At 53.4% G+C, this 27507-nt stretch overlaps 3 protein-coding genes across 3 annotated transcripts in view; all 3 read right to left on the reverse strand.

Annotated features, from left to right (window-relative positions):
* Baz1b (bromodomain adjacent to zinc finger domain 1B) overlaps positions 1-3902 on the reverse strand; it is a 52711-nt gene extending 48809 nt beyond the window's left edge. The window contains exon 1 of the mRNA XM_090324187.1: positions 3765-3902. Within this exon, the coding sequence (XP_090180313.1) occupies positions 3765-3871 (107 nt within the window). The 5' untranslated portion in view covers positions 3872-3902. The remainder of the gene's footprint in view (positions 1-3764) is intronic.
* Positions 3903-7678: 3776 nt separating this feature from the next.
* On the reverse strand, positions 7679-17870 carry Bcl7b (BAF chromatin remodeling complex subunit BCL7B). Its single transcript, XM_090324056.1, has 6 exons — positions 17695-17870; positions 14120-14195; positions 12694-12790; positions 10050-10220; positions 8753-8832; positions 7679-8632 (listed from the first exon to the last, which is right to left on the reverse strand). Exons 1-6 carry the CDS (start codon positions 17784-17786, stop codon positions 8543-8545), a joined length of 606 nt encoding a protein of 201 aa, XP_090180182.1. The 5' UTR covers positions 17787-17870; the 3' UTR covers positions 7679-8542.
* Positions 17871-21273: 3403 nt separating this feature from the next.
* On the reverse strand, positions 21274-27324 carry Tbl2 (transducin beta like 2). The gene is made up of 7 exons (XM_090324186.1): positions 27101-27324; positions 25470-25591; positions 25061-25245; positions 24076-24227; positions 23805-23931; positions 22509-22661; positions 21274-22323 (listed from the first exon to the last, which is right to left on the reverse strand). The coding sequence occupies exons 1-7, from the start codon at positions 27228-27230 to the stop codon at positions 21861-21863; spliced, it is 1332 nt and encodes a 443-aa protein (XP_090180312.1). The 5' UTR covers positions 27231-27324; the 3' UTR covers positions 21274-21860.
* Between the last annotated feature and the right edge of the window lie 183 nt (positions 27325-27507).

Here is a 27507-nt window from a genome sequence, read left to right on the forward strand (position 1 = left end):
TAAAATTAAAAAAACAAACCAGGCCGAGAGTTTGGCCTAGTGGTAGAGTGCTTGCCTAGCATGCACAAAGACCCGGGTTCGATTCCTCGGTACCACATACATAGAAAAAAGCCAGAAGTGGTACTGAGGCTCAAGCGGTAGAGCTCTAGCCTTGAGAAAGTCTAAGGACAGGGCTCATGCCCTGAGCTCAAGCCCAGGACTGGCTAAAAAAAAAAAAAAAAAAACAAGTCAGATGCTGGTGGCTCATGCCTATAATCTTAGTTACTCAGGAGGCTGAGATCTGAGGATCACAGTTCAAAGCCAGCCCAGGTACAGAAGTTCTGAGACTCTTATCTCATTAACCACTAGAAAAACTGGAAGTGGCTCTGTGGCTCAAGTAGTAGAGTGCTAGCTTTAAGCAGAAGAACTCAGGGACAGAGCCCAGGTCCAGACTTCAAAAGCCCCACAACCGACAAAACAAAAACAAAATATACTTTAAACACACACGCCAAGAAATTATAAATCATAACCTAAGAGCTCAGTATTCTAACTATTCAATAATATTCTGACTTGTAAATGTACTATAACTGTTATCCTTCTGAAACATACTCAAGTAAGTTGTCTTCGAGCCCCATTAACTGCAGGAATAACATCCACTCCTCTTGCCACATAAAATAGAAGTTCTCACATAATGATATTCAAGGTCACAAATTTCTAAACTTTACAAATTATAACAGCTGAGACAACACAATATATCAGTCAAATACAGGCTCTTCGTAACTTCAGTTCCTATTTAAAATTAAACCCATTCTTGACTTAGTCTGTTATCCTATTGCCAAATAGTCACATTAAGAATGGGCTGTGGAAGCCACCCAACTTCATAAGACTGTGTCTCAAAAACAAAAATCTTCAACTAAGATCAAGTGGCTTAGTCCTTACCTAAACAAGTACAAAACCTTCACATAATCTAGAAGGTAATGTACCACGACTCAAAGTTACAGTACAAGTCATTAAGTTATGTACATTATTTACAGCTTGCACTCTTAAGTTTAATGAAATTGTACAATGTAAACTTCAAGAGCATAGGAACTCAAAACATTACGCCAATGAGATCTGCTTTAAAGTATACAGGCAAACAAAACAGATTATGAGGAAATTAAGGTATCAAATCCTATTAAAAATATAATCAGGGGTCTAAGTGGAGAAGTGGGAATCATAATACTTAAAATGCAGCTGTTACTCAACCATGTATTTGGTCTTCTCTATGAAACCATTAATAGTCTAATAAAGAAATATGCCAACCCATCAGCTTTATAAACAGTACAACAGTTTATAAACCATCCGCAAAGTGCTTTCACTTGTATAAATTCCCAGGAGAGCAATTCCCCTGCCCTCAATATATAATGCTTTTAAAGAATTGCTTTATTAAAGAGTTCTAAATACCAGTGTGGGAAATAAAAGAATGAAGAATGCTTATTTGAATAGATACCATTTAATGTTTTGAATTTTGATTGTCATTAAGAAGAAAAACTCTTCAGTCTCAATTCTCATTTCCTGCATTGGGAACAGGAAATGTTTCTCTATTTCTCCTTACTTAAAGTCTGTTGCACTGAAATAAATGCTCCCTAAAATTTCAGAAAAGAGAGGAAGGAGACAAGAGAAAAGGGAGAAAAGGAAGGAGAGGGGAGTGGAGGGGGGAAGAAAAAGATTCTTTAGGACTTGAGGCTGTAGATCAGCAGCAGAGCACTTGCCGAGGCCGCTGGGGAGGTAGGAGATTATTATTTCACTGATTTAATGAAATGGCATTTGAAGCCTGTGTCCCCGTCCTGAATGTTATGACCATTTTTTTCATATTGTTCTACCTGTTAAAGACTTGCGATGTACCTCTTCTCTGTGGCATGTTTCTTACATGCTCCTGAACAGACTTGAAAATTCAACCTCTAATAATCTACCAATGACATAAAAAGGCTGTCAGATTCCCAGAAGTAAACTTTTATTCACTAATATTTAGAAATACCTGCGGGCTGGGAGTGTGGCCTAGTGGCAGACTGCATGCCTAGCATGCGTGAAGCCCTGGGTTCTAGTCCTTGGCACCACATACACAGAAAAAGCCAGAAGTGATGCTGTGGCTCAAGTTGTAGAGCTCGAGCCACAAAGTAGACTGACATTTAAAGGAAAAATGAAAGAGGAAGCCCAGCACTCAGCAGGCAAAGCAGGGGGAGGATCTTAAGTTAAAGAACTGTCTAGAAAGTAGGGCAGTAGCCTTGAGCTGAAGAGCTCAGGTACAGTGCCCAGACCCAGAGTTCAAGCCCCATGACTTACCCCCCACCCCTGCAAAAAAAAAAAAAAAAAAAAAAGCTGTCTAGAAAACATGCAAGTCCCAGGGTAGCCTGATCTTGAAAACAATATACTGTCTCAACAAACCATAAGCTGGGGAAGGAGCTCAGTCAAGCATTGGCCTAGCACATGCAAGGCCTGGGCTCACCCTCAGCACTGGAGAAAACAGTGGAGAGGGGTTGGGATACTGCTCAGTATTATACTTCAAGACAGTCAAGTCCTGGGTTTGATCCTAGGGTCCCCCTCCCCAGCAAAAGAAATAAAGATAAAAAATAAAAGCCTAAAGGTATTGTAATCTCAGCACTTAGGAGTCTGAGAGAGGAGGGTGGAGTTCCACCCAGACTATACAGGGAGACCACAGGGTCTGTGGCCTTTTCACAAATCAATCTCTAGTCTCTGAGATCTATTTGACAAGAAGACTGAACCGCTTTTATGGTCTATTGCGAGTAAGATGCTACAGGTGTATTTTATTTAAAAACACACACCATTTCCTACAGCATAGGCTTATTTTCCAAGTGTCTTTATGCAAGAATATTCATAACCTGCCTCTAACAAGATTACCTTGTCAATTACTATATAGTCAAGCAAAGATCAAGGAGAAAAGAACCATCACCTAGACACTTCTTCCTACACGGAAGCTAATAGAAACTTCTATAAAAACGTATCGCATCAACGCTGGTACAGAAGTAACACAAGAAAGTTTGATTCCACCTTAAAAAGAGATTCATCTGACGGCCATTAAAAAAAATTAAAACCATACAACTTTCACCTAAACGACGATGCGAGTCTAAGTAACTGTAAACACCGAAGAGAAAAAGCAGCGGCTTCTTACGGAACACATTTAGCGTCATGGCCCAGATTTTTTTTTTTTTTTTTTTTGGTATTCCTTCAAATCATAAATACCAAAATCAGCTTCTCAATCTTGCAAGATCGCCCCTCTGTGTGTGCGCGCGCAGAGGAAAAAAGAGAAAAGTCATCAGGTCCCCTTGCGACGTCTGAAAACGCCTGGTGGTGCTGTCACTTCACCCCCGGGGAGAAGAGACACCCGACACGCAGGGGGAGCCGGGGACCTGCGGGATCACGACGCCGCGCGGCTCCCCTTCCCCAAACTTCACTTGACTGTGCACTTGCTCTTAAGAGAAGAAAGGAGGCGGCGGGGCGCGGGGGGCAAGCAGAGGGAGCCCCCGCACTGCAGGGCCTAGGGCCAAGTGGGGAGGACGCAGCGCGGCTCGCCGGCGAGGCCCGGGGACAAAGTAACGCGGACTGGGGGGGGTGGGGGAGGGGGAGGCGAGGCCCGACCCCCGCGGGACTCCGCGGGACCCCGCGATCGCGCTCCGCGCCCGAGCGCCCCGTCCCCCGCCCCAGCCCCACGGCGGCCCACGGCGCGCTGACAGCGGCCCCGAGCGCGGCCCACCCCGGCCCGCGGCCGCCCGGCCGGCGAAGGATACTCCCGGGTGCGGAAGGCCTCCTGGGTGTGCGGGATGGTGAAGAGCGGCTCCTCTCCGGGAAGCGGCTTCACCAGCGGGAAGGGCTTGCGGCCCAGGAGCGGCGCCATGGCGGCGGCCTGGCGGGCGGGCGGGCGGGCGGCGCGCGGCTCCTCGCCGGCCCCGGGCGCAGCGCTAGGCCCCGCGGCCCGGAGCGGGCGCCTGGCTCCCGGGGAGGTGGGGGAGGGGAGGGGTGAGAGGGCGGCGCGAACTCCGGCTCCCTCACCGCCGGCGCCGTTCCGCCGAAGCCATCGGGACGAACGCCCAGGCGCACAGCTCCCACGCAGCCCGCGGCGCCTCCTGGCAAGCGACCCTCCGGTCCACGTTCGCTCGGAGTTCTCCCCCCCCCCCGCGGACGCCAGTCACAACTCCTCCTCAGTGGCACCGGAGGAAATTATTGAAAAATGGCGGGAGATTCCCCTCCTCCCCCCCCCGCCGGGCCAGCGCGCACACTAACTTGCTCCCCTGTGGCGCCGGGGGCGAAAGCTCCGATAGGCGGAGACCCCGGCCAGCGCTCGCCGCCTATTGGCCGAGCGCCGCTGCCGCTCGCCGCCGGGCCCCGCCCCCCGCGCCGGCCGCGTAGTTGGGTTGCGGCGCAGCGGAGGGCCGTCGGCAGGGGTGAAAGGTCACGTTATGTAAGCGCCGGGGACGGGCGTGCGGGCGTCCGGCCGCCAAGTTAAAAGACCGGGGACTGCGGGAGGCCGAAAGTCTGAGAACTCGGGGAGGTCGGGCCCGAAAGGCCCCTCGCGGATTACAGACACTGCGCCATCTGTCACCGCCGGCGACACCGACATCCGGGCACCGTTGTCCGCGCGGCGCGCCGGCGGGGGAGGGGAGCGCGCGGCCAGGGGCTTTGTCTTTCCACTCGCGCTCCGCCCCCTTCTTAAAGGCGCCGCGCCCGGCCACGCCCGGGGCTGCGCGGGGCGGGAAGCCGCCCCACACCCCCGCCCGAGCCCCCGCGCTCACCCGGACGCGTTGGTGTCCTGGACCCGAGGGCGGCCGGAAAGGAAGAGCACATGTTCGCTAGGATGGGGGGCTGCGTCACAGCACCCCGGTTTGGGGGGGTGGGGGGGAAGGGAGGGTTAAGCTGCCTAGCAGCCAGAAGGCCCTGAGTTCAAGTCCTGTTACTGCCAGAAAGACTGTCTTAAGTATAATATGTGCGCTAAGTGTACTCTCCATCCCAACGCGTTAAATAGCGTCCCCCCCGCCACCTGCCATGTCCCGGCCCCCGGGCTGTTAGTTATGGAGGAGAAATAGAACGCAAGAGGGCTCCTCGGAAGTCACGCTGGCCAGAGTGGAGCTCAGCGGCAGAGTGCTACTTGCGCATGTGCAAACACTGGATGGGGGAGGGGGTGGGGGGAGGATGGGGGAATACCTTCCCTTGTAAGGAAGGTTCTAGATCGGTGCCCGCTCTGGTCCACAGGAGGGGAAGGAGCAGGTCTGCCCTCCCATTCCCCACCCACAGTATTTTCAGTGGTGACACCTCCGCTGACTTGACCTAGGAAGCCTTGATTTAAGTAAGCTGTTCTATAAACCAGAAAGGAAGAGAGGAGTGCCCCAAGAGGAAGAGACTCCGGTGGTGGGGCTTGAACTTGAGGGCCTGGATGCTGTCTGAGCTCTGTTTGCTCACTGCTAGCCTTGTCTGTTTGTCACTTGGAGCCACAGATCCACTTCTGGTTTCTAGGTGGTTATTTAGAGACAAAGAGTTTCACAGCCTTTCCTGCTTAGGTTGACTTCAAACCATGATCCTCAGAATTCAGCCTCCTCCTCTGTAGCTAGGGTTCCAGGCATGAGCCACCAGTGCCTGGCATCTGTGAGACTCTTAGCTCCAATTAACCACCACCAAGCTGAGAAAGGAGCTGTGGCTCAAGTGGTAGACCACTAGCATTGAACACAAAAGTTCAGGGACAGGCCGGGCACAGTGGCTCACACCTATAATCCTAGCTACTCAGGAGGCTGAGATCTGAGGATGGCGGCTTAAAGCCAGACCATGCACTAAAGTCCATGAGACTCATCTCCAGTTAACAGAAAACCAGAAGTGGTGCTGTGGCTAAGGAGTAGGGCAGTAGCCTTGAGCTGAAGAACTCAGGAACAACATCCAGCCCCAGAGTTCAAGCCCCACTACCGAACAAAAAAGGAAATTAAAAAAATAAATAAATTCTTTAAAATGTTCACTTTGATGGGCTGGAGATATGGCTTAGTGGGAGAGTGCTTGTTTAACATACACAAAACCCTGGGTTCAACTCCTCAGTATCATATAAACAGAAAAAGCTGCAAGTGGCACTAGGGCTCAAGTGGTAGAGCAAAAAGGAGCTCAGAGACTGTGTGCAGGCCCTGAGTTCAAGTCCCAGGACTGGCAAACAACAAAAAAGTTCTCTGAAAACCATTCTTTTCAGATCTTAGTCTCCTGAGTAGTTAGGATGACAGGAATGAGCCACGAGTGCCCAGGTTTAAAATGATCACTTTTGCATTTATTAGTGTTTGTGAGGAGCAGTTCTGGAAATGGAATCCAGGCCTTGCTCCATCATGAGCCACACTTCAGTCTTTTTACTTTTGTTTTTCAGCTAGGGTCTCAAACATGCAGGATTGGCATTGGGCTACTGTACTATCCCTTTCCCTCTGCCTTCCAGGAGCTGTGATTACAGGCATGTACCACCATGCCCAGATGATGGATATATTTTTCATAATTTTTGAAAAGGAAACGAGGGCTGGGACTTAGCTCAATGGCAAAATGCTTGCCTAGCAAGTGCAACATCCTGGGAATGATCCCCAGTACCAAGAAAGACAATCTGACGATCTATCTATGCAGTTTAAAAAAGAAACAGTGCTCACTTCAACAGTACATATACTAAAATCCCTTGCAAGGATGACACATATTTGTGAGGTAAAATTACAAAACAACAACAACAGAAATTCAGGGAGTTGGCATGAGGTGGCTCACGCCTGTAATCCTAACTACTCAGGAGGCTGAGATCTGAGGATAAGGGTCAAAGCCAGCCTGGCACAAAAGGACCTGAGACTCTTATCTCCAGTTAACCTGTAGAAAACAGGAAGTGGGGCCTGGCTCAAGGGTAGGGCAGTAGCCTTGAGCTGAAGAGCTCAGGGACAGTGCCCAGGCCAGTTCAAGCCCCATGACCTACAAAAAAAAAAAAAAAAAAATTCATTGGCTGGGAATGTGGCTTAGTGGTTGTTAGGTCCGCCTGGAAGAATGGCCCTTCCCTTGGCTCTCTCTCCCCCTGCACCTTGGAAATCCCTCCCCAGCACCCCTAACCCTGGCGACTGGCATGTCTGGGGTCAGTAGGTGGTCCCCCAGACTGAGGTAGTTCTCCATCCCCTGAGGTCACCTCCACTTCCGCTGTGGCCACACCTCTCCTCTATATAATCTCTCTCCTACCACAGTGCCTCTTGCTCCATCACCTGACTCCATCTTGGGCGGTTGGAGGGCTGCTTTTTCCCTCACAATAAACCCTCTGCTCCTGAACTGTGTGCAGTTTCCTTCTGGTAGACCTTACAGTGGTAGAATGCTTGCTAGCATACATGAAGCCCTGGGTTCCATTCCTCAGTATCACATAAACAGAAAAAGCCAGAAATGGCAGTGTGGCTCAACTGCTAGCCTTGAGCAAAAGAAGCACAAGGATAGTGCCCAGGCCTAAGTTCAAGCCCCAGGACTGGCACAAAAAACAACATCCAAAGAACTGGTGCATTCCTCCTGACCTCTGAGCATGAGGGACTTGGGAGTGAAAACACAGGTGGTGTTCCCTCACAGCTCCCTCAGGTGCACAGGACAGGGGAAAGGGTCAAATGGCTGGCTGCCCATCACGTCTCCCACCAGCCCTGCCCCCCCTCAGTCTCAGAATGAAGCACTCATACCAACAAAACATAGTTCAAATAGTTTAATTTTAAAAATACTCTATTCAGTGCTAAAATAAGTCTTCACTCGCTGTTGCCCATTTCTATTTTTTCTTAAACTTTTTTTGAAACAAAAATAAAATCACCAAGTTCCATTAAACATGCAGATTTCAAAGAAAAGGAGCTCTAGAAAGTACGAGCTGAGGGAGCACTGTGACGCAGGTACTGTGGTCACACCTCCTATCCATCCGTCTTGGGGCAGAGCATGGGGGGGCTGAAATGAAGTGTGCGGTGTGGTCAGATGCGAGTGCGTTTGCGTTTGTGTTGGGGGAGTCTGGCAGTTATGGCAGGCACAGACAGTCAGCAGCTAGCTGCCCGAGGGACAGGGTTACCCGGGCTCGGGCAGGAGGCCCGGGCACAGGAAATCCGCTGGGCCTGGACCCTCCACCAAGGATGAGGGGCCTCCCCTCACTTCCTTGGTCCCCACCAGTCCCTCAACAGCAGCAGGGCCTTGACCCTGCCGGAAGTCTCCTTCCACCTTCAAGTGACCCTGGGCATGCTCTGCTCCAGAGGTGCCCTCCACCTCCTCTTCCTGGCAGAGGGGTCTCAGTCCACAGGGGCTGGAGCCGGGTATGTTCTTTTGGCGGTGAGAGATGAATCTTGGGGTGGCTGGTGCTCCAGGCTACTTGGGGTGTGAAAAGGCCCTGGGGTTCCTCCTCTCAGAAGCAAGCAGACAGGTGCCAGGGACGGGAAGATGATGCTACAACCCCAAGCCCTCCCAGAAGGCTGCCCATACGGGCTCGCACCGCAGTGCTTGCCTGGCCCCGTAGCGGCATGGCCAGGGCCGGGACGCAATAAACAGAGGCAGGCGGGAGGCGCAGGGGCACACGGTGCTAGCTCTCCAGTGTGCCCTGAGCCTCGGGCTGGTCCACGCAAAAGCGCTTCAGGGGTGGGGCTCCTGAGTCTTCCTCTTCCTCCGCTGTCTAGGAGGAGCCAGAACAGGAATGGCAGACTGGCCAGTCCACCACCTGCACCCTCATGCCAGATGACCCTGATTCACCAGCCCCGGGCCCCCCCTCACCCAGCACTCCAGGACTCCTTACCTGCATTTCCAGAGGGACTGGTTCTTCCTTTGTGAGGGTCGGAGGCTCATCCGCAACTTCTGAGGCTGGCAGGGAGGGCTCTGAAAAGCAGCAAGGTCAGGGGGTAAAGGCCCCAGTGGCAGTGGCAGCAGCAGGGGCAGAGGGAACTTGCCTAGGAGTGTCAGGGAGGGGGCGGCCACAGGAAATGGGGAGATGCCTCCCAGAAACACATTACACACCACGGGTGGATGCTCCCTGTGGAACCAGCTGCAGAGCCCGACCTCCCTGAGGCCCTGCTACCCAGGGCACCCTTGCCTGGCCCAACTCCAGCCTAACCATCACCTCCTAACTTGGTTTCCTCATCTTACCAGGGTTTCTAGAAGGACCAGAGAAATTAACATGTGGAAGGAGTGCACAGTGCATGGAAATCGGGAACAAAGTGAGGCTGAATGCCGACTGCATCAGCCACAGACAGACAAGTTCTAGTTGGTGGCCTGCTTCACAGAATGTCACAGGACCCACGCCGTGCTGCAAGAACCAGGCGTGGCCGCTGGCATCAGCAGCTGCAGCAGTGTTTGAGTCTCCATGTCCTTGGGAGTACAATGCAGACAAGGACTTTCTGCTCCCTGCTGAGTCTCTGGATTACCCCAGGAGAGACTCCTCCAGAATGGAATCTTCACCTGGGTTGCTGGCTTTTTGTTCATTCTATGACAGGAGCAAATGCATTTTTTTTTTTTTTTTTTTTTTTTTGCCAGTCCTGGGCTTGAGCTCAGGGCCTGAGCACTGTCCTTGGACTTTCTCAAGGCTAGAGCTCTACCACTTGAGCCTCAGCACCACTTCTGGATGTTTTTTCTATGTATGTGGTACCAAGGATCAAACCCGGGTCTTTGTGCATGTTAGGCAGGCACTCTACCACTAGGCCAAACTCCTGGCCCCCAAATGCAATTATTTCATCCAATAGCCTGAGCTAAGCCAGGCACTGGTGGCTCATACCTATAATCCTAGCTACTCAGGAGGCTGAGATCTGAGGATCCAGATTTGAAGCCAGCCTGGGCTGGAAATTCTGTGAGACCCTTATCTCCCATTAACCATAGAGAAAGCATGAAGGGGTGCTGTAGCTCACGTAGTAGAGTGCTATCCTTGCGTGAAAGGAGCTTAGGGACAGTGCCCAGGTCTAGAGTTCAAGATTTAGGACAGGCAAAAAGAATATAAATAAAAAAAATAAAGGCCTGAGCTGTTAGTAGCAGCTGGACCCACTAATGCACCCGGTAACCAAAGACAGGAGTCAGGGCCACAAGCCCAGCTCTCCACAACTCACCCTCCATGGTCTCCTGGCCCAGCGTGGGGGGCTGGGAGTCATCGGTGCGGAAGTCAGAAGTGTGGGCTGGGCTCAGGGACTCGCTGGGCTGGGGGCTGGGACTTGAGTTGGTGCTGCTGTCCACCTTCAGCTGGTAGGCATCCGACACTGAGCTCTGGTTGCTGTTCTCATCTGTGGACCAAACACAGCCAAGTCAACAGAGAAGGAGCCAAGCGCTGAGAACCCATACTCGTAGATGGCCACCGACACAGAGGGTGGGTGATCATGGCCGGTGTGCCCTGAAAAAGGGCGGGTCCCACTGGGACTGTGAGCTTAAGGTGATCAAGATGTCCCATCTCACCACACATATGGGCTAAGCATCGCAGGCAGCCAAAAAGCTTCTGGAACGTCTGCCAAGACTTAACCCCTTCATGACTGCCTACCCTTCCCAGCTCTGGCCTGGCATTTTCATGTCCCAGGGGAAAGGAAGCTGGTGATGTCTGCAGATGGTCAGCTCAAGCCCCAGGGCCACTTGACTGCACAGCATGAGGGATTCGGCGCTATGTCCGAGGACTCAAAGTGACCATCTAAGTTAAAAGCAGGTACCTCTGCTGCCCCACTCCAACCTGGCAATCTCGGGATGGGGGGCGGGGGTCCTCTGGTGATGACCACCTAATAACTCCCAGCCCTGGGTCTCCAGTCTACAGGGCATACAGGGTGCTGTCACAACGCTCAAGGCCCATCTGCCCGGACCTCAGCACGCCATGCTTCCCCACAACCCTTGGCTGCAGCAACTAGACCCTACACACAGCGTTGCTTCCTACCCAGAGGCCTCTGCTCCCTGTGCTGGTCTGACTGCTCCTTCTTAGTCTCCCAGCAGAGCACAGCCTCACTGCCCTCTCAGACACTTCCGTTGGCCCCTGAGCACCTAGGTTCTTTTTATTTTTATTTTTTTTATAGGTCATGGGGCCTGCACTCTGGGCTGAGCGCTGTTCCTGAGCTCTTCAGTCAAGGCTACCACCCTACCCCTTGAGCCACAACCCCACTTCCTGTTTTCTAGTGATTCATTGGAGATAAGAGTCTCATGGTCTTTAGTGCCTGGGCTGGCTTTGAACCACCATCCTCAGGTCTCCGCCTCCTGAGTCGCCTGCCGAGGTTCTTATTCCTCACTGCTTCTGGCCTCCTACAGGCTCCCTACCCTCCACGAGGAAGGAAGGTCACAGGAGAGGGTCATGGCAGGGCTGAACCAAGAGGACAACAGACAACAGGCTGGGAAATGCAGCCTGAGTGTCCCCACTCCCCACAGCAGCCAGGGCCCACCCTGACGTCTCCTTCCTTCATTACGCCAGTGGCGAGGGGACAGGGCCGAGTCTACCTCCGTAGGAGAGGTCATCACCTGTAGCCCGCACTCTTACCAAGCCCCTCATCGTGCCACTCTTTTTCTCGGGGCTTGTCCTCAGAGTCTGAGTACTTTTCCTTAGCTTTTTGGCTAAAAGCTGGCACTATTCCACTTGAGACACAGCTCCACTCCCAGCTTTCTTTTGAGCCACAGCACCACTTCTGCTTTTCTGGCTGTTAACTGGAAATAAGAGTTTAATGGACTTTCTTGCCCAGGCTGGCCTTGAACCATCATTTTTAAATCTCAGCCTCCTGAGTAGCTAGGATTACAATCGTGAATCTGCACCTGGTTTACTTCCAGCTTTTTGCTGATTAATTGGAATGAGACTCACAGACTTTTCTGTCCAATCTGGCTTTGCACCTTAATCCTCAGTTCTCAGCCTTCTGAGTAGCTAGGATTACAGGTGTGAGCCACAAGTGCCACCATCCCCCACGTTCATCATGAAGAGATGATGTCCCTGTGGGTTCCGGCAAACCGTCCCAGCTCCCTGCAGCAGGGTGACAGCCTCAGCCTGGTTTGCGTGAAGGGTAGGTAACGGTAGAACTGAGGGCGTGTCATACACTAATTGCTGTGTAGGTGTGTGTTGGGGTCTAGTTCCCCAATGTTAGGGTCGTGATCAAAGGAACAAGTCTGACACAAAAGCGGAAGTTAAACAGAGTTTTATTCCGCGCCTAGCATCGAGAATCATACTGACCGGTCAGGGGCGTCTCTAAGATGTGAGTGAGAGCGCGACCCCACCTAATCTCACAGGCTACTTTTATAGACCCCAGCCATGTGGCTGGGCTGGCCATAGACAGGTGGCCAATAGAATTCAACATAGTTGATTGATGGCTAGGGCAACCACTGACACCTTTGCTGTTTGAAGGGGCCTATCATCTCAGTGGGCTTCTGGCACACGGCTCTGATGACAAAGGAAAGGGAGGGAGTTTCCTGGCAGGCCAAGGGGGGTAAGGTGGGGAGGAATTGGGGAAGTCCCTTTCAGTGTGTAGGTGTGGAAAACACTGAGAGGTAATGCCATGGTGGCAGGATCAGGCAGGGCTGGCTTAGGAGGCAGAAGCCTTGGCTTTGAGTAACTTTCTGATCTAAGGCAAGATCATATAATCATACGATCTAAGACAGGATCATAAAATCATCATCGACAGAAAAAACACCAGGCCTTCCACACCACACGTCACTACTATGCAAGCCACGTGCCTTTCCACTCCTTGCTTCAGCTGCTCCTCCATGTGTTTCTTTTCCCTCAAGGAAGACACAGATACAACTCACCCTGGAATTCAAGGAGCAGAGAGCGATTGGCGGAGGCTTCAGAGGAAAAACCATTAGGTTCCCGGGTCGCTGAGTTGCTGGACTTTGACTTTTCTTTCTAGAAAAGGGGGGGGGGGGCAGGAAAGGAATATGAAAGCCAAGCAAGAGAAGAACTTCGCGAGAGGGAGGATGGTGCTGGGTGTCACGGAGAGGGTGGAGAGGACACGCCAGCAAGGACAGCAGAAAAGCAGGGGAGGTGCTTTTGCTCCAAGCTCCCATGCTGCTGGGTCCCGCCAGCACTTCCTCCCTCAGTCTTCCTTGTGGGAGGACTGGCAGCATGGCACCCCACTGGAGCCAGCACAGCTGCAGCTGGACCAGAGGAGGCACCACTTCAGACAACATGCTGGCGGATGGGACTCTCATTTCCCATCCCATCTCCAAAGCGGAGTGCAGGGAGGATTTGTGTGTGACCACAGCAGGAAGGGAGGGCAGGCATGAGCTGGCCACAGCCCGGGTGAGGATTTGCACATGTGACTCATTCCATCCGACTCTCAATTCTGCCAGCTTTTTTTTTTTTTTCTTTGCCAGTCAGGGCCTGAGCACTGTCCTTGGGCTTTCCTCAAGGCTAGCACTCTACCATTTGAGCCACAGCACTGCTTCTGGGTTTTTTTTTTTTTTCTATGTATGTGGTACCAAGGAATCAAATCCGGGTCTTCCTGCATGCTAGGCAAGCACTCTACCACTAGGCCACACTCCCAGCCCTAAGTTTGCCAGCTTTTGTACATGTGTACTTATTGAGAATATATATACCATATATGAGCAGTTCCCAACCCTATCCCTGGAATAAGCCAGCAATCTAGCAGTCTTCTCCTTCACTGTTTACATGCAGATATGATTTTAACAGAATTATAAAGTTTCACCATTTTACTACAAAGGATATATAATATAATTTTCAATACTTGTGTAATATTCCATATCACGTGGTTAAGGCCATGCTTATTAGCTGGACACCAGTGATTAGCACCTAGAATCCTAGGTACTCAGGAGTCTAAGTTCTGGAGGATTGAGGCTTGAAGCTAGCCAAAGCTGTTAAGTCCACGGGACTCCCTCTCCAAAATAGCCAGCAAAAAACAAGGACGGAGGGGCCGGGAGTTTGGCCTAGTGGTAGAGTGCTTGCCTAGCATGCACGAAGACCTGGGTTCGATTCCTCGGTACTACATACATAGAAAAAAGCCAGAAATGGTGCTGTGGCTCAAGTGGCAGAGCGCCAGCCTTGATCAAAAGAAACTCAAGGACAGTGCCTCTACCCTGAGTTCAAGCCCAGGACTGGCCTGAGCCAGTAACAGAGCAGCAAGAAGTATTTTCAATTCATTTGGAGAAACCAGTTCCTTTGTAACTAAAAGAAGAAAGCACTACCTGATCGTTATTCTGATTCCTCCACACTTACCTCCTTGCTGTCTGTCACAGGAACCCATTTAAATATCCGAAGGGATGTGTCACCCACAGTCACCCACTTTTTCTCCCTAAAGAAAAATATTCCTTAATATTAACAGCACAATAAAACCAATTTTCTGCTCGTTCACTTGTGCTTTTCCGCTCTCGGCCTGAGACGCCTTCTGAACACCGTCAAGGGGCACTTGGAGCTGTGTTAGGAACTTGCTGTGCAGCTTTGGGCTGGAAGATGGCTGGGGAGGCTGGGCAGATAGTAAGCAGCACAAGTTCCTTTTTTTTTTTGTCAGAGACTAGAACTCAGATTTGCTAACTGATGCTTGCTTCTGCTCACTGCCTGGCACTCTCCCCCTTGAGCCATGCCTCCACATGTAGCCCAGGGAGAATGAGGGCTGTCACTCATTGAGCAGAGAGGCCCCTCACATCACCAGCCTAGTCCCCCCTGCACCAAATTGGACCTGGAGTACCTGGGTTTGATTCCATACACAGAGAAAAAAGCTGAAAGTGGTGCTGTAGCTCCAGTGGTAGAATGCTAGCTTTGAGAAAGCCTGAGGATAGCGCTCAGGCCCTGAGTTCATGCCCCAGGACTGGGGAGGGGAAGGAGAGGAGGGAAGCAAGCTATGACAGATAGGGATATGGCTCAGTGCAGGGAAGAGGGCTTGCTTAGCATGACCAATGCTCACAGTTCAAATCCTTGTACACACACACGCAGAGACCATGATAAATTTAGAAATAATTTCTGAGTCTTTCTTTCTTTTTTTTGTGAGTCCTGTGGCTTGAACTCAGCCTGGGCACTGTCCCAGAGCTCTTCAGGTCAAGGCTACCCACCTACCCTTGAGCCAAGCCCCACTTCCCATTTTCTAGCGATTAACTGGAGATAAGAGTCTCAGGACCTTTTGTGCCTGGGCTGGCTTTGAACCTTGATCCTCAGATCTCAGCCTCCTGAGTAGCTAGGATTACATGTGTGAGTCACCGCCAGCTCTAACTCTTTCTAAGTCTCCATCTTCCATGCAAGGGTTTCCTCCGCAGGGATTAATCACGAGAAAGCCAGGTGCTGCTGGTTCATATCTATAATCCTGGCAACTCAGGAGGCTGAGATCTGAGGATCCAAGTTCAAAGCCAGACAGGGTAGCAAAGTCTCCAATTAACTGCCAGAAAACTGGAAGTGGAGCTGTGCTCAAAGTCATAGAGTACTAGCCTTGAGCACCAAAGCTCAGGAATGGACAACGCCCAGACCCTGCATTCAAGCTCCCCACTCCCCACATACACACACAAAAAGGTACCTGTTGTGAAAGACAGGTGGGTGTGGAGATAGTGGGATAGTAGTGTCTTACTCTTCTGGGAGATCAAGACTACCAAAAAAAGGGGAGGGGGGAGAGAAAGTAACTACTCCAGAGGACTTTCAAATTTCAACTCTAAAGTTGAGCTCTGTAGAAATCCTTTTCTCTGAGGATCTTGAGAAATGGATATGGCAGAGATCCCCACCACATCCAGAAAACAAAGACCCAAGAGGGGATAACTATCTTGTCCAAGTTCAGTGTTGGGGTAACTGTTAATGCTCCACACGCCTATCTACAGACAATTGAACAGTTCACTCCTCTGGACTTATACCTTCGACATCTTTCTTTGACAGTGGAACTGGGGTTTGAGCCCCAGGCTTCGTACTTGCAAAAGCAGGCAGCCATCACTTGAGTGACATCTCCAGCCCTTTTTGCTTTAGCTTATTTTTCAGACAAGGTCTCCCTCTTTTGCCTTGTCTGACCTACAACCACAGTCTGCCTATCTCCACCTCTCGAGAGCTGGGACTACAGGACTACAGGTATGCTCTTCCATATTGTTTTTGTGCTTTTAAACCATAGGGTTTCTTTCTTTGTTTTGTTTTTGTCAGTCATGGAGCTTGAACTCAGGGCCTGGGCGCTGTCCCAGAGCTCTTTCACTACAGGCTAGCATTCTACCATTTTTTTTTTTTTTTTGCCAATCCTAGGGCTTGAACTCAGGGCTTGTACACTGTCCTTGGGCTTTCCTCAAGGTAGCACTCTACCACTTGAGGTACAGCACCGCTTCTGGCTTTTTTTTTTTTTTCTTATGTATGTGGTACCAAGGAATCAAAGCCGGGTCTTTGTGCATGCTGGCAAGCACTGTACCACTAGGCCAAACTCCCGGCCCAGCATTTTACCATGTTGAGACAACACCACTTCCGGTTTCCTAGTGGTTAATCAAGGATAGGAGTCTCATGGACTTTCCTGCCCGGGGTTGGCTTCAAGCTGTGATCCTGAGATCTCAGCTTCCAGAGGAGCTAGGATTATAGGCACGAGCCACCAGGGTCCAGCTGATAGGATCTCTTATTAATTCAAGATGCAATCACCTTAACTTCCCCACTGCTGGAATTACAGGTATGTAGGACTGCACCAGGCTCTTCAATACAAGTTAAGGCTGTGGAAATGTAATAAAGGCGATCCTTCACTGAAATATACCAGGCAGAGAATCCTCTTGCTCTCAGGGCTGGTGTCCTAAAGTACTGTCTCATCACTAGGAACTAGAACCAAGGTCAGGGGTCAGCTTGGTCACAGGCCTGAACCAACTCCTGAAAGTTTCAAGTATGAATCTGAAGTTACAAATTAGAGGAGAAAAAAAAAAAAAAGCTGCTGCTATCTAGCAAATGACATCACAGGAAATGACAAGAGGCTGCTAAAAACATGCTTGGTGGCTCACCCTGGTAATCTCAGCTACTCAGGAGGCTGAGCTCTGAGCATCACAGTTCCAAGCCAGCTACGTCTGTGGGGCTCTATCTCCAATGCCACCCAAATGCCACTAGTGAAGCTGTGGCACAATTGGTAGAGAGGGAGCCTTTAGCTCAGGGAGCCCACCCAAGCCATGAGCTCAAGCCCAGGCCAGGCGTGCACGCGCGGACACGGGGGGAGGGGTGACACACGCACAGCCTGGACTTCCACGCAGCAGGGAAAGCATGAGCTACTTAGCCGGTAGTTATGAGCTGGCGATGCAAAGGCCCTGGGGTGTCAACAGTATTGGATAGACGGGTCTGAGGGAGAGGACTGCAGGACGGCCTGGACTCTGATAGCATGACTAATCAACGAGAGAAAAAGAGGTGCAGAACGGGGCCTTCGGGCTGGGCCCGGCTCCATTCCCACGATCGCGCCTGCTCCAAGACAGGCGCACTCACGGACCCTCGCCAAAGCTCAGCGACTTAACCGGCGCGTCCACGACGGCGGCCAGGGCTAGGACACCCGGGGTGGGGAGCCGGGAGGCAGGCCCCGCCCCTCGGGCCAGGCCCCGCCCCCGATCCAGGCTCCGCCCCGCTCAGGCCCCGCCCCGCAGGCCAGGCCGCGGGCACGGCCGAGGCCGGGGGCGGGCCCTGAGGTCGGGAGGCCCGCTGATTGGCCAGAGCCGGCGCGCCCTCTGACCTCACGCTGACGTTCGCGCACTCTCCTCCCGCCTTTTCCCGCACCCCCTCCCCCAGCGCCGGCCGCGCGCGTCCCACCCGGCCCGAGTGGCCGGCGCGGCTCCCAGCCGGGACCTCCGACCCCTGCCGGAGCCCCGACTCCCGCCCCTCACCATTTCCGCACTTTCTCGATGGCCGCCATCACCTTCTTGATGTCGTCCTTGGCCCGGCTGCGGGTCTCGGCCCGAACCGACCGGCCCGACATGGCGGCGGCGGGAGCGGCGGGGGCCCGGACACTGCTCCCAAGACGCGGGGAGTCTCGCGCCTCACGCGCCGCCGCCGCCGCCGCCGCAGCGTCACCGCAGCCGTCGCCCCCTCCGTGCGCGCGTGCGCGAGGGAGCGCGCGCGCCCGCCCGCCCCGTGGGGCTGGAGGCCCGGCGCGCCTGCGCACCCCGCCCCGGGCGGCCCGGCCGAGGCCCCCGCGCTCCCCGGCGGCCCGGGGGCGCTGTCGGCGGGGCTGTCGGCCGCCGCACGTGCCGCGCGCTAGGCGAGGCGCGAGGTTCGGGATCCTCCCCTTCGGGCTGGCTCCCTGCCCCTGCTGCTTCCCCTGCCCGTGGAGCCCTCGGGGGTCCGCACCGTCTTCTGCTCATCCCCGGCAGGCGCCATCGGCCCGACAGACAGCCGCGGGCGAATTTCACACCTTGCTGCAGATGCCATCCGGGGAACGTGCTTGCCTAGCCTGCAGGAGGCCCTGTGTTCCACCCCTTGGTACCACCTGCACAAAGCCAGAGTGGTGCTGTGGTCCAAGTGGTAGAGCGCCTTGAGAAAGCCCAAGGACTGCTCAGGCCCTGAGTTCAAGTCCCAGGACTGGCCTAAAGAAAAAAAGATACGTACTTCAGCACTGCACAGGTGCAAAGGTGAAGCATCTGAGCTGGTGGTGTAGCTAAGTCGGGGAGTACTTATCTAGCCTGCCACAAGACCCTGGATTTGATCCCCAGCATCACCATCCAAACCAGCCTGGGTATGCTACTCCTTAGCCCCAGCTTTGGGACTGTAGGAATGAGAGGTCAAGCCCTGACACAATGGACATAATCATAACCAGAACCAATTGGGCTTAAAGTACAGCCCACATGCGTGCTGTTGTCTGGCTCCAGTGGCCAAAAGGTCAACAAGATCTCTTGCATCTTTTCAGTCTCATTTCTCAAGTCAGCTTCATTCTCAAGCAGCACTATACATGGTAACAAGCTGTCATCCTACTTGGTAAGCGATCCTGGCAGAGGACTCCAAATCCTTTTAGCTTTTCTAAAGTTCCAGAAAAATCCAAGGGACCTACGGACACCTATAGATCAGGGAGGGTCTGTATTACACAGAAGCCAGGCCAGTGGTTCATTCCGGCTACCGAGGAAGTAGAGATCTGAGGATCACAGATCAAAGCCAGCCAGGCAGGAAAGTCTATGAGACTCTTCGTGCCACAATGCTAGGAGTAGAGTTGTGATTCAAGTGGCAGAACATAAGCCTTGAGGACACTGTCAGGGACAGTGCCTATGCCCTGATGTTAACCTCCAGGAAGAGTCCAGCATACATCCTAGCTAATTTGGTGATCAGAGGATCATGGTTAGAGGCCTGCTTGGGCAAAGTTCTGAAGACACCATCTCAATCAGGCGGGGAGCAGAGGCCCCAGCAGGTAGATGTGGTTTCACCTGTCAACCTCAGTTATGTGGGAAAAGCACAAGCAGGATCACAGTCCAGGCTGGCCTCGGCACAAAACAAGACTCTACCTCAAAAATAACCAACACAAAAGGTGATAAAGGTATGGTTCAAGTGGTACAACACTCATCTAGCAAGCACAAGGTCCGGAGTGAGTTCAACCCCCAGTACTACCAAAAAAAGCCCTATTACTGGTAATCATGTCACAAGCTTTGTATTTACTTCATTAGAAACTCAGTGCAACAAGGTGGACAGGACAGGATTTATTCACATTTTACAGATGAAGAAACAAAGTCAAAAGAAGGCAAGGGTCTATCTACCTGCCCCAGACCTCAAGTCAAAAGATGGCTCGGGGGCAACTAGAGCAGATTTCTGACTTGCCGCCTCCTGTCCTGGTGTGCCACAGAAGCAGGACCACTGCTGCAGTGCTTCAGGCTCATCTGTGCCCTCACCAGGCCTGCACACAGGGCAGCCGGGCAAGTCTGACCAGGAAGAGAACAGTGCAAACGGGTGAGCAGAAAAAGATGGCAGGCTTTCGGTCTCCTGGTTCAAGTCCAGCATTTATGGAGGCCTGAGTGCTTACTGTAGCCCAGAACAAAGTAAAGGAAGATTCAGTCTGAGTCTCACATCCCAGAAGATTCAACAATGCACAGGTTTGGCAATGAGAGAATAGTGGATTGTATCCAGTCACGCCAGTGCCTGGTGTGGCCCAGACTGTTTTTGTTTTTTGGTCTGTCATTCGGGGGGCTTGAACTCTGGGCCTGGGCACTGCCCATGAACTCTTCAATAAAGGCTATCACCCTACCCCTGGAGCCACAGCACCACCTCCTTTTTCTCTAGTGGTTAATTGGTGATAAGAGTCTCACAGACCTTAGTGCCTAGGCTGGCTTTGAAACTCAATCCTCAGATCTCAGCCTCCTGAGTAGCTAGGATGACAGGTGTGAGCCACCATGCCCAGCTGCTCATTTTTTTTTTTTTATGAACAAAACCTAGTTTCGATGAAGTGGGCAACTTGTGCCAGCATTATGAGCAGTTGGTAGTAACCACTTGCCTCGCCCAGGATGCACGCACACCAGCAAACTGCACACACCACCCACCCCTGCTGTGCCTCTGCAGGACAGTTCACACATTCAGCATCCTACGTGCTGTCGATGAGACCCCCAGAAGCAAGAAAATAAGCCAGTGTGAAGTGCAGTGTGAGAGGGCTAACAGAGGGAGCTGGGTGGACAAGACCTTCCACAAACAGGGGCCAGCACAGGCTGGCAACCTAGCGGGGTCCTGCAAACAGAACTATGATGGTTAGACCACAGAAAGAAGGTGCAGCATTCCCACAGCAGCATGCAAGCCATGGGGAGAGTCCTGTGTAGCAAGCTGGAGTCACAGGAAGCCTTTGGGGGGCTCTGTCAGGAATGAGATCTGCTAGGCAGAAGCAACTTCATGAGACAGCATGGGGAGAGGGGAAGCCCACTGGCTGGCTCTACTTTGAAAGCACACTTTGTGGCAGTAGCTAGAGCCAGGATGGCATCAGGAAATCAGGCAGATCCCTCCTTTCTCTGGAGAGAAGGCATGGGGTTTCCTGTGGACCAGTGGAGGACTGGTGGTGGATGGGGGACAGTAAGGGAAGGAACTGATCAGGTGACCTCAAGGCTGGGGCTCCTCTCTCCATTCTACAGCACTGGGGTGGACCAGCATGTGATCAAGACAGACTGTGGAGGGAACCCCTTTTTCCTGGATTCTTCCTCTCCCTTACCTTCCACAAGCAAGCAGTCCTGACGCATTGGTTGGTTCTAGACCATGCCCTTATCAGGTCTGCTCTCACCCAGTCTCCCCTGGCCTTGACCTTTACAACAGTTTATGGCAGCCATGAATTAAGGCATTTCTTAAACTCGTCTGTTCCTCTCCCACCAACCATCTTTGTCAGCCTTTCCTATTTATCAGGGTATGATGAGGGCGTAGAGGCCCCTCCTCCCAAAAGAGCAGGAGTCCCTTCCTGGGATCAAACATGACACACACAATACAGAACACAGTATGCAGTCCGCATGGACTTTGTCTTTCCAAGGACTGTTTCTTTCTAATAAGGTTGCAAAGCACAGTTTGACTCCTGCCGCTGGATACTATGCCGTCCCTTCGCCTTACATCTCCCGAAGATCACAGAAAGCATTAGTTCCTATTTTACAAATAAGAAAACTGAGGCCCAGAATGCATGGTCTTCTTTAGTTCTTGTGGTGGTTAGGAGACAACAGATGAGACTGCCCTGCCCTGCCCGCTGCTGCACAGGCGTGTGAGGGAGATTCCCCCATCTCACCTCCTCACAGTGCAGTCTGGTTTTCAGCTGCCATCCCTCATCTCCACCTGAAGACTGAGAGAGGATGGCTCAGCTTTGCCCTTGATATTTGCAGGCGATTTCAGGTGATGCAAGAGGGAGCATGTCTCATCTCTCTACCCCTCCCTCTTCAGTGCTGGGTGAAAACAGAGACCCCCCCTCTGACCCAGGAGAAGGAAGCACCTTTGCTTCCAGTCTGGGAAGAGTCACAGCTAGTAAGGAGAGCGCATCTGAAAAGGTGAGAAGTGCAGTGGGGCAGGGAAGGCCTGGAAGGCTTCCGCCCTCAGGCAGCACACGCTCCCCAGCCAGTCACTTTTTCCCGGCCCCCAGGCTCTTCAGGGCCTCCTGGGCCTGGGCCAGCTGCTGCTGCAGCCGCTGCCGGGTGCTCTCGCTGGAGGCCCGCTTCAGGAGTTCCCGCATCTCCTCCACCACCGCCCGGTGGCCAGGGGCGTTGTGGAAGAGCCGCACGGCGCGGTCCCCACACGAGGCCAGGAAGCGGCCAGTGATGTCAAAGGACAAATCAGTGATGCACTCCCCGTGCACCTGCTCAAAGCACTCCTCCTCCTCACCACGACGGGTATTGAAGAGACGGATGCTGGTGCCACTGGCCACGGCCAGCACGTGGGTGTCGGGGGACAGGGCCAGGCGGCACGGCATGCTGCTCGCCTCTTCCAAGCGGCCTGTCCTCAGCAGGTAGGGGTCCTGTTGTTTCTTGTACTCCACGTCCGTGTCCCACAGTTTCCATGTGCCATCCTTGGACACAGAGGCCATCCTGCAACACAGGAGGGGCACACTGAGCCCTCACGCCTCCCCCCGCGGATGGGCACTGGGGCAGGCTGAGCCCCAGCCAGGACATCTGCCCTGCTTCCTCCCATAGACAGGGAGGCACCAGGAGCCTGGAGCCCCCAGAAACGCAGGGCACACTCCCTCCCAGTCCCTCCTCCTTCCCTTCCTTACCTCCGGGAGTCATTGGAGAAGGCGAAGAAGTGGACAGCTGCGGCGTGACCCTTCAGTTCAAAGGCTCGCACCACCTCCTGGAAATCCCCCTTCTTCCCAAAGCAGACTTCCCAGACCTTCACATCCGGGGTAAAGCCACACGAGGCCACGAACCTACCACACAACCCACATTCCCTGAAAACTGAATTTTTAACTTTTTTTTTTTTTTTTTTGCCAGTCCTGGGCTTGAGCTCAGGGCCCGAGCACCGTCCTTGGACTTTCTCAAGGCTAGAGCTCTACCACTTGAGCCTCAGCACCACTTCCGCCTTTTTTCTATGTATGTGGTACCGAGGAATCGAACCCGGGTCTTCATGCATGCTAGGCAAGCACTTTAACCACTAGGCCAAACTCCCGGCCCCTTGAAAACTCAATTTTAAAGGCATTGCATTTATTTCCCAAGAGTGTCTTCTTTTCTGGGGCATTGGGACACAGTTCCAGGTCTGGCTTTTTAGTGGTCTACTGAAGATAAATCTCACGGACTTTTTTCCTACCTGGGTTGTCTTCAAATTATGATCTTCAGACCTTGGTCTCCTGAGTTGCTAGGGTTATAGGTGTGAGCCACCAGTGACCAACTCCAAGGTACCTTTAAAAAGTGCTCTTGGGGGACTGAGAGGTGCTGTGGCTCCAGTGGTAGAGCACTAGTCTTGAGAAAGCTCAAGGACAGTACCCTCGCCCTGAGTTCAAGCCCCAGGACTGACACTGACAAAAACAAAAACAAAAAGTGCTCTTGTAGGGGCCAGGAGTTTGGCCTAGCGGTCGAGTACTTGCCTAGCATGCATGAAGAGCCGGGTGCAATTCCTCCATACCACTATATAGAAAAAAGCCGGAAGTGGTGCTGAGGCTCAAGGGGTAGAGCTCTAGCCTTGAGAAAGTCCAAGGGCAGTGCCCACGCCCTGGGCTCAAGCCCAGGACTGGCCAAAAGAAAAAAAAAAGTGCTCTTGTAATGGAGCTGTGGATCAAACTGTTAAGAGATCTCGCCTGAGTGAAAAAGTTCAGAAACAACCCACAGAGCCTGAGTTCAAATCCCACAAACCCCTGTGGCTCAAGTGGCAGAGTGCTAGCCTTGAGGAAAAAGTGTCCAAGGACAATGACCAGGACTGGCAAAAGAAAAAATGCTCTTGTGTGTGACCTTGGTTCAATCTCCCGCTAAGAGAACCAAGGCCCACCCCACCCTTTACACATCACAGAGAAGGGAGACTGAGGGTGTGGCAGTAGACAGCAGGCTGGCAGCGGCCCCTGCCCCCCCTCCCCCCTCACCTGCTGCACGTGGAGATGGCAGCATACGTGTTGTTCATCTGGTTGGTGTTGATGGTGGACAGCACCTGACCCTTCAGGTTCCAGATGAGGATTGTCGTGTCGCTGGAAACAGTCATGATGAACTTCCCTGGGTGGAAAGGAAGGACAGAAGCTCACCGCCATGCCTTGCCCACCGTCATTCTCGGCCAGGGCACTTGTGAGGTCTCCAGGCCATGGATCACACAGGGAGCGCTGTCTCCAAGGGGGGGCAAGCTCTTCCTCCCCAACCCACCTGTGTCAGCGATGCCGATGTTGATGACAGGCGCCTTGTGCTTCTTTGGGAAGTCCTCAGGCGTGGCGGTGAAGGTGAAACCTCCATCTTCACGTTTGGTCATCTTGAAGACACGGAGAGTGTCCCCATTGGCCAGCCAAACCACAAAGGCTCTAGAGAGAGGCAGCGGATAGATCACTCCTCCATTTGGGTCCTATCAAGAGCTTTCCTTGAGGCCCACCCACAGTCTAGCCTTGAACAGAACCCCTCGGTTCAAGAGCGAGGACTCACAACTGTGACTCCTATAGATACCCAAAGTCAAGAAACCACGGGGGCTGCCCAGATGCCTTTGGAAGCCAAGCTCTGGCCCTTTATGGTAGAAGCCATCTTTTTGTGTGGGGAGGGGTCATGGGGCTTGGATTTGGCCTGGGTGTTGGCCCTGAGCTCTTCAGCTGAAGGCTACCACCCTACTCCAGAGCCAAAACCCACTTCCCTTTTTCTAGTGATTAATTGGAGATAAGAACCTTGGGTCCCTTTGTGCCCGGGCTGGCTTTGAACCTTGATCCTCAGATCTCAGCCTCCTGAGTCCTAGGATGACAGGCGTGAGCCACCACTTGGCAAATAGAGATGATCTTTACTCTGCTTCCTTACTATGGGGAGAGCACAGCACTCCAGGAATCCCCAGGCTATCTGGTGTCTGTCTATCTGTCTATGTTTTTGCAGTAATAAGGACTGAACTGGCTCTACCACTGGGGCTGCAGCCCCAGCCCTTTTGTTTTCTATATCTGAAAACCACCCTGCACTTTGCCCAGATCAGCCCTAGACTTTGATGCCCCCCCCCCCCCCCCCGGCCTCCCAAGTAGCTGGGACCACTGGCATGTGCTGCCACATCCAGCTACATCGCTCTCTTCCCACCACCCAAGGGAGACTACCCCACCCAGACATGGGAAGACCACAGGCAGGGGCTGGGCTTCAGTGGGCCACCCGGGGCTCCATCCTGCCCCACCTGCAGTCAGGGCTGAAGCGCACCAGGGTGGCGTGGTCCAGCTCCATATTGGCCCTCATGCTGCGGTGCTCCCGCTGCAGGAAGTCCTTGGTGCTCCAGATGCGTACCGTGCAGTCATCCGCACAGGTGGCCAGGTACTTGCCGTTGCTGCTGAAGTCCATGCACGAGATGTTCCCACTGTGGCTCTGGGGAAGGGATGGAGAAGAGCAGCCATCAGAGCCCCGGGTGGGGACTCTTGCTTGGGTGAAGAGAGCTGAGGACAGCTGGGACGAGAAGGGACAGGCCAGAGGTAGAGGGGTCTAAACATGCAGACAAATAAAGCATAAGGTGTGTGCGGCCGGAGGCTGTGCTGGCACCTGGTGGGGGCGGGGGGGGGGGGGGGGGCGTGTTGCCCGGGGCTACCGTGTACCTTGAGTGCCGCAGCCAGAAGGCGGTGGGTGAAGTTGTGCGGCTGAGGCTTCTCCTTGCGAATCCGCTGATGCTGTTTCTGCTTCTTTGATCCTGACTTTTTGGATGCATTTGTTTTTTGGCCTAGAAGGAAGAGCCGTGTAAGTCAACCATGCACTTCTGCAAAGCCATTTACTAACGACCAAGAATTGGCCAGGCCTTGAGGAGTCACTGAGAGCTCACAGGCATGGCCCCTGTCCTGGAAGAGACATAAAATGTGTGATGTGGACAAAAGTAGACACCTCAGGGGCCGGGAGTTTGGCCTAGTGGTAGAGTGCTTGCCTAGCATGCACGAAGACCTGGGTTCGATTCCTCGGTACTACATAGAAAAAAAAAAAAAAAACAGCCAGAAATGGTGCTGAGGCTCAAGTGGCAGAGCTCTAGCCTTGAGAAAGTCCAAGGATAGTGCTCAGGCCCTGAGCTCAAGCCCAGGACTGGCCAAAAAAAAAAGTAGACACCTCAGCTGGGATCCTGTCTCTCTCATTGAGTGACAGGCTGCCTCCGGCCTGATGAGGCTCCTAGCTCAGACATCCCCACACAGGGAATGAAGATTTTTCAGAAACTGCTATTTTTGTGTTTTTTTGGTTGGTTTTGTTTTGAAACAGGACCAGAGGTACCTCGGACAATTGTACTGGGTTTTGGTTTCCTTCGAGAGAGGTGGAGAGAACTGCGTACTATAGACAGAGTAATACACCAAACAGATCTGAGGCGCGCAGCTTCCGGGTAGTATGGTGGTGCCGCTGACCCCAGCACTGGAGGGGAGAAGCGGGGAGGATCTCGAGGCCCAGGACAGCCCAGGCTATCTAGGAGGATCCTCTGCTTGACTTCCCAGCCTGGATTAATACACACTCCCCTCTCTTGACCTTTGACTCACACCAAATTCTGTTTTGCAATTCCTTGCCTCTGTGAATTTAGCCATCTTGCAAGAATATCTTTCCTTCTTTAGGTAAACTTACTGCTACCCTGCCATCCTTTAGCACTACCCCCTTGCAGGCTAGACGGTAGACCAGGGGGCAGAGCACATGGGTGAGGTGATATACTGGCGTCCATCCTCTCCCCATCAAAACCCCATCTTAGGGATTCCCTACTCCGCTTCCCTTTTCTAGTAGTGGTTCCTGCTGTGAAATCAATCATGTTGTTATTCTTTTTTTTTTTTCCTCCTGTGCTGGTCCTGGGGTTTGAGCTCAGGGCCTGGGCGCCACTTGCTTTCTCTGGGTGGTACCTGGTCCCGAGTAGGTGGGATTACAGGCATGCGCCACCGGCGCCGGCGTGGTTAACTGGAGGCAGGCGTCCCCCGGACGTCCCCCGGGGGCCGGTTTCGAACCGCGACCCTCGGATCCCAGCCTCCTGGGTGTCCGGATCACAGGAGCGGAGCCTCGAGCCCCGGGCGATCGCGCCATTTTCCTCGGGCGCTTTTCAATGAACTCATTCGAGGAAGAGCCGCGGCCTACCGGCGGTGATGGGCCCCTCATCACGCTCGGCTTCACCTCACCGCGGTCCCCCGGCCATCCGGGGGCGGCGGGGCCCGGCGGGCGACCCCGCCTCAGCGGCCGCGGCCCAGGCCCCCGCGGCCCCCCGCCCCGCCCCACTTACGGACGGGCCGGCTGCTTCTCTCCTCCTCGGCGCGCAGCCACCCCCGCGCCACCGCCGCCGTCGCCATCAGGGCCAGCAGCCCCACCAGCAAGGACAGCCCCATCAGCTCCGGCATCTGCGGCAGCTCCATGTCGGCCAGGGACGCAGCTGCCAGCTCAGCCTCCCGGGTCCGCCGGCGTCCGCACGTCGCGACGCACGCAGGGGGCGGGGCCGAGCCGTTGGAGCGCCTCAGGGGGCGGTGTCTCTGTGTAGGACGCGGGGGCGGGGCCTCGCCGGGGCGGGGCGCGCTAGGAGGGGCGGGGCCTGACTGTTGGAACGCCTCCAGGGGCGGAGCCTTCATTCGAATCTCTTAAGAGGCGGGGCCTGGCTCTCGGAGTGTCTGGAGGGGCGGGGCCTGGCAGTTGGGC

This window comes from Megascapheus bottae, chromosome 34 (genome assembly GCF_031878675.1).
Source record: "Megascapheus bottae isolate mThoBot1 chromosome 34, mThoBot2.hap1, whole genome shotgun sequence".
Classification (NCBI taxonomy): Eukaryota; Metazoa; Chordata; class Mammalia; order Rodentia; family Geomyidae; genus Megascapheus; species Megascapheus bottae.

What these genes read in the sequence shown, in the direction of transcription:
- Tbl2 (XM_090324186.1), bottom strand. Translation starts at nt 27,230, where the DNA reads ATGGAGCTGCCGCAGATGCCGGAGCTGATGGGGCTGTCCTTGCTGGTG. An exon ending in GAGAAGCAGCCGGCCCGTCC is followed by an intron (nt 25,592 to 27,100) that starts GTAAGTGGGGCG and finishes TCTTCCTTCTAG; the next exon opens with GCCAAAAAACAAATGCATCC. An exon ending in TTCTCCAATGACTCCCGGAG is followed by an intron (nt 22,324 to 22,508) that starts GTAAGGAAGGGA and finishes CCTGTGTTGCAG; the next exon opens with GATGGCCTCTGTGTCCAAGG.
- Bcl7b (XM_090324056.1), bottom strand. Translation starts at nt 17,786, where the DNA reads ATGTCGGGCCGGTCGGTTCGGGCCGAGACCCGCAGCCGGGCCAAGGAC. An exon ending in GGGCCAGGAGACCATGGAGG is followed by an intron (nt 8,833 to 10,049) that starts GTGAGTTGTGGA and finishes GCTGCTTTTCAG; the next exon opens with AGCCCTCCCTGCCAGCCTCA. An exon ending in CAGTCCCTCTGGAAATGCAG is followed by an intron (nt 8,633 to 8,752) that starts GTAAGGAGTCCT and finishes GGCTCCTCCTAG; the next exon opens with ACAGCGGAGGAAGAGGAAGA.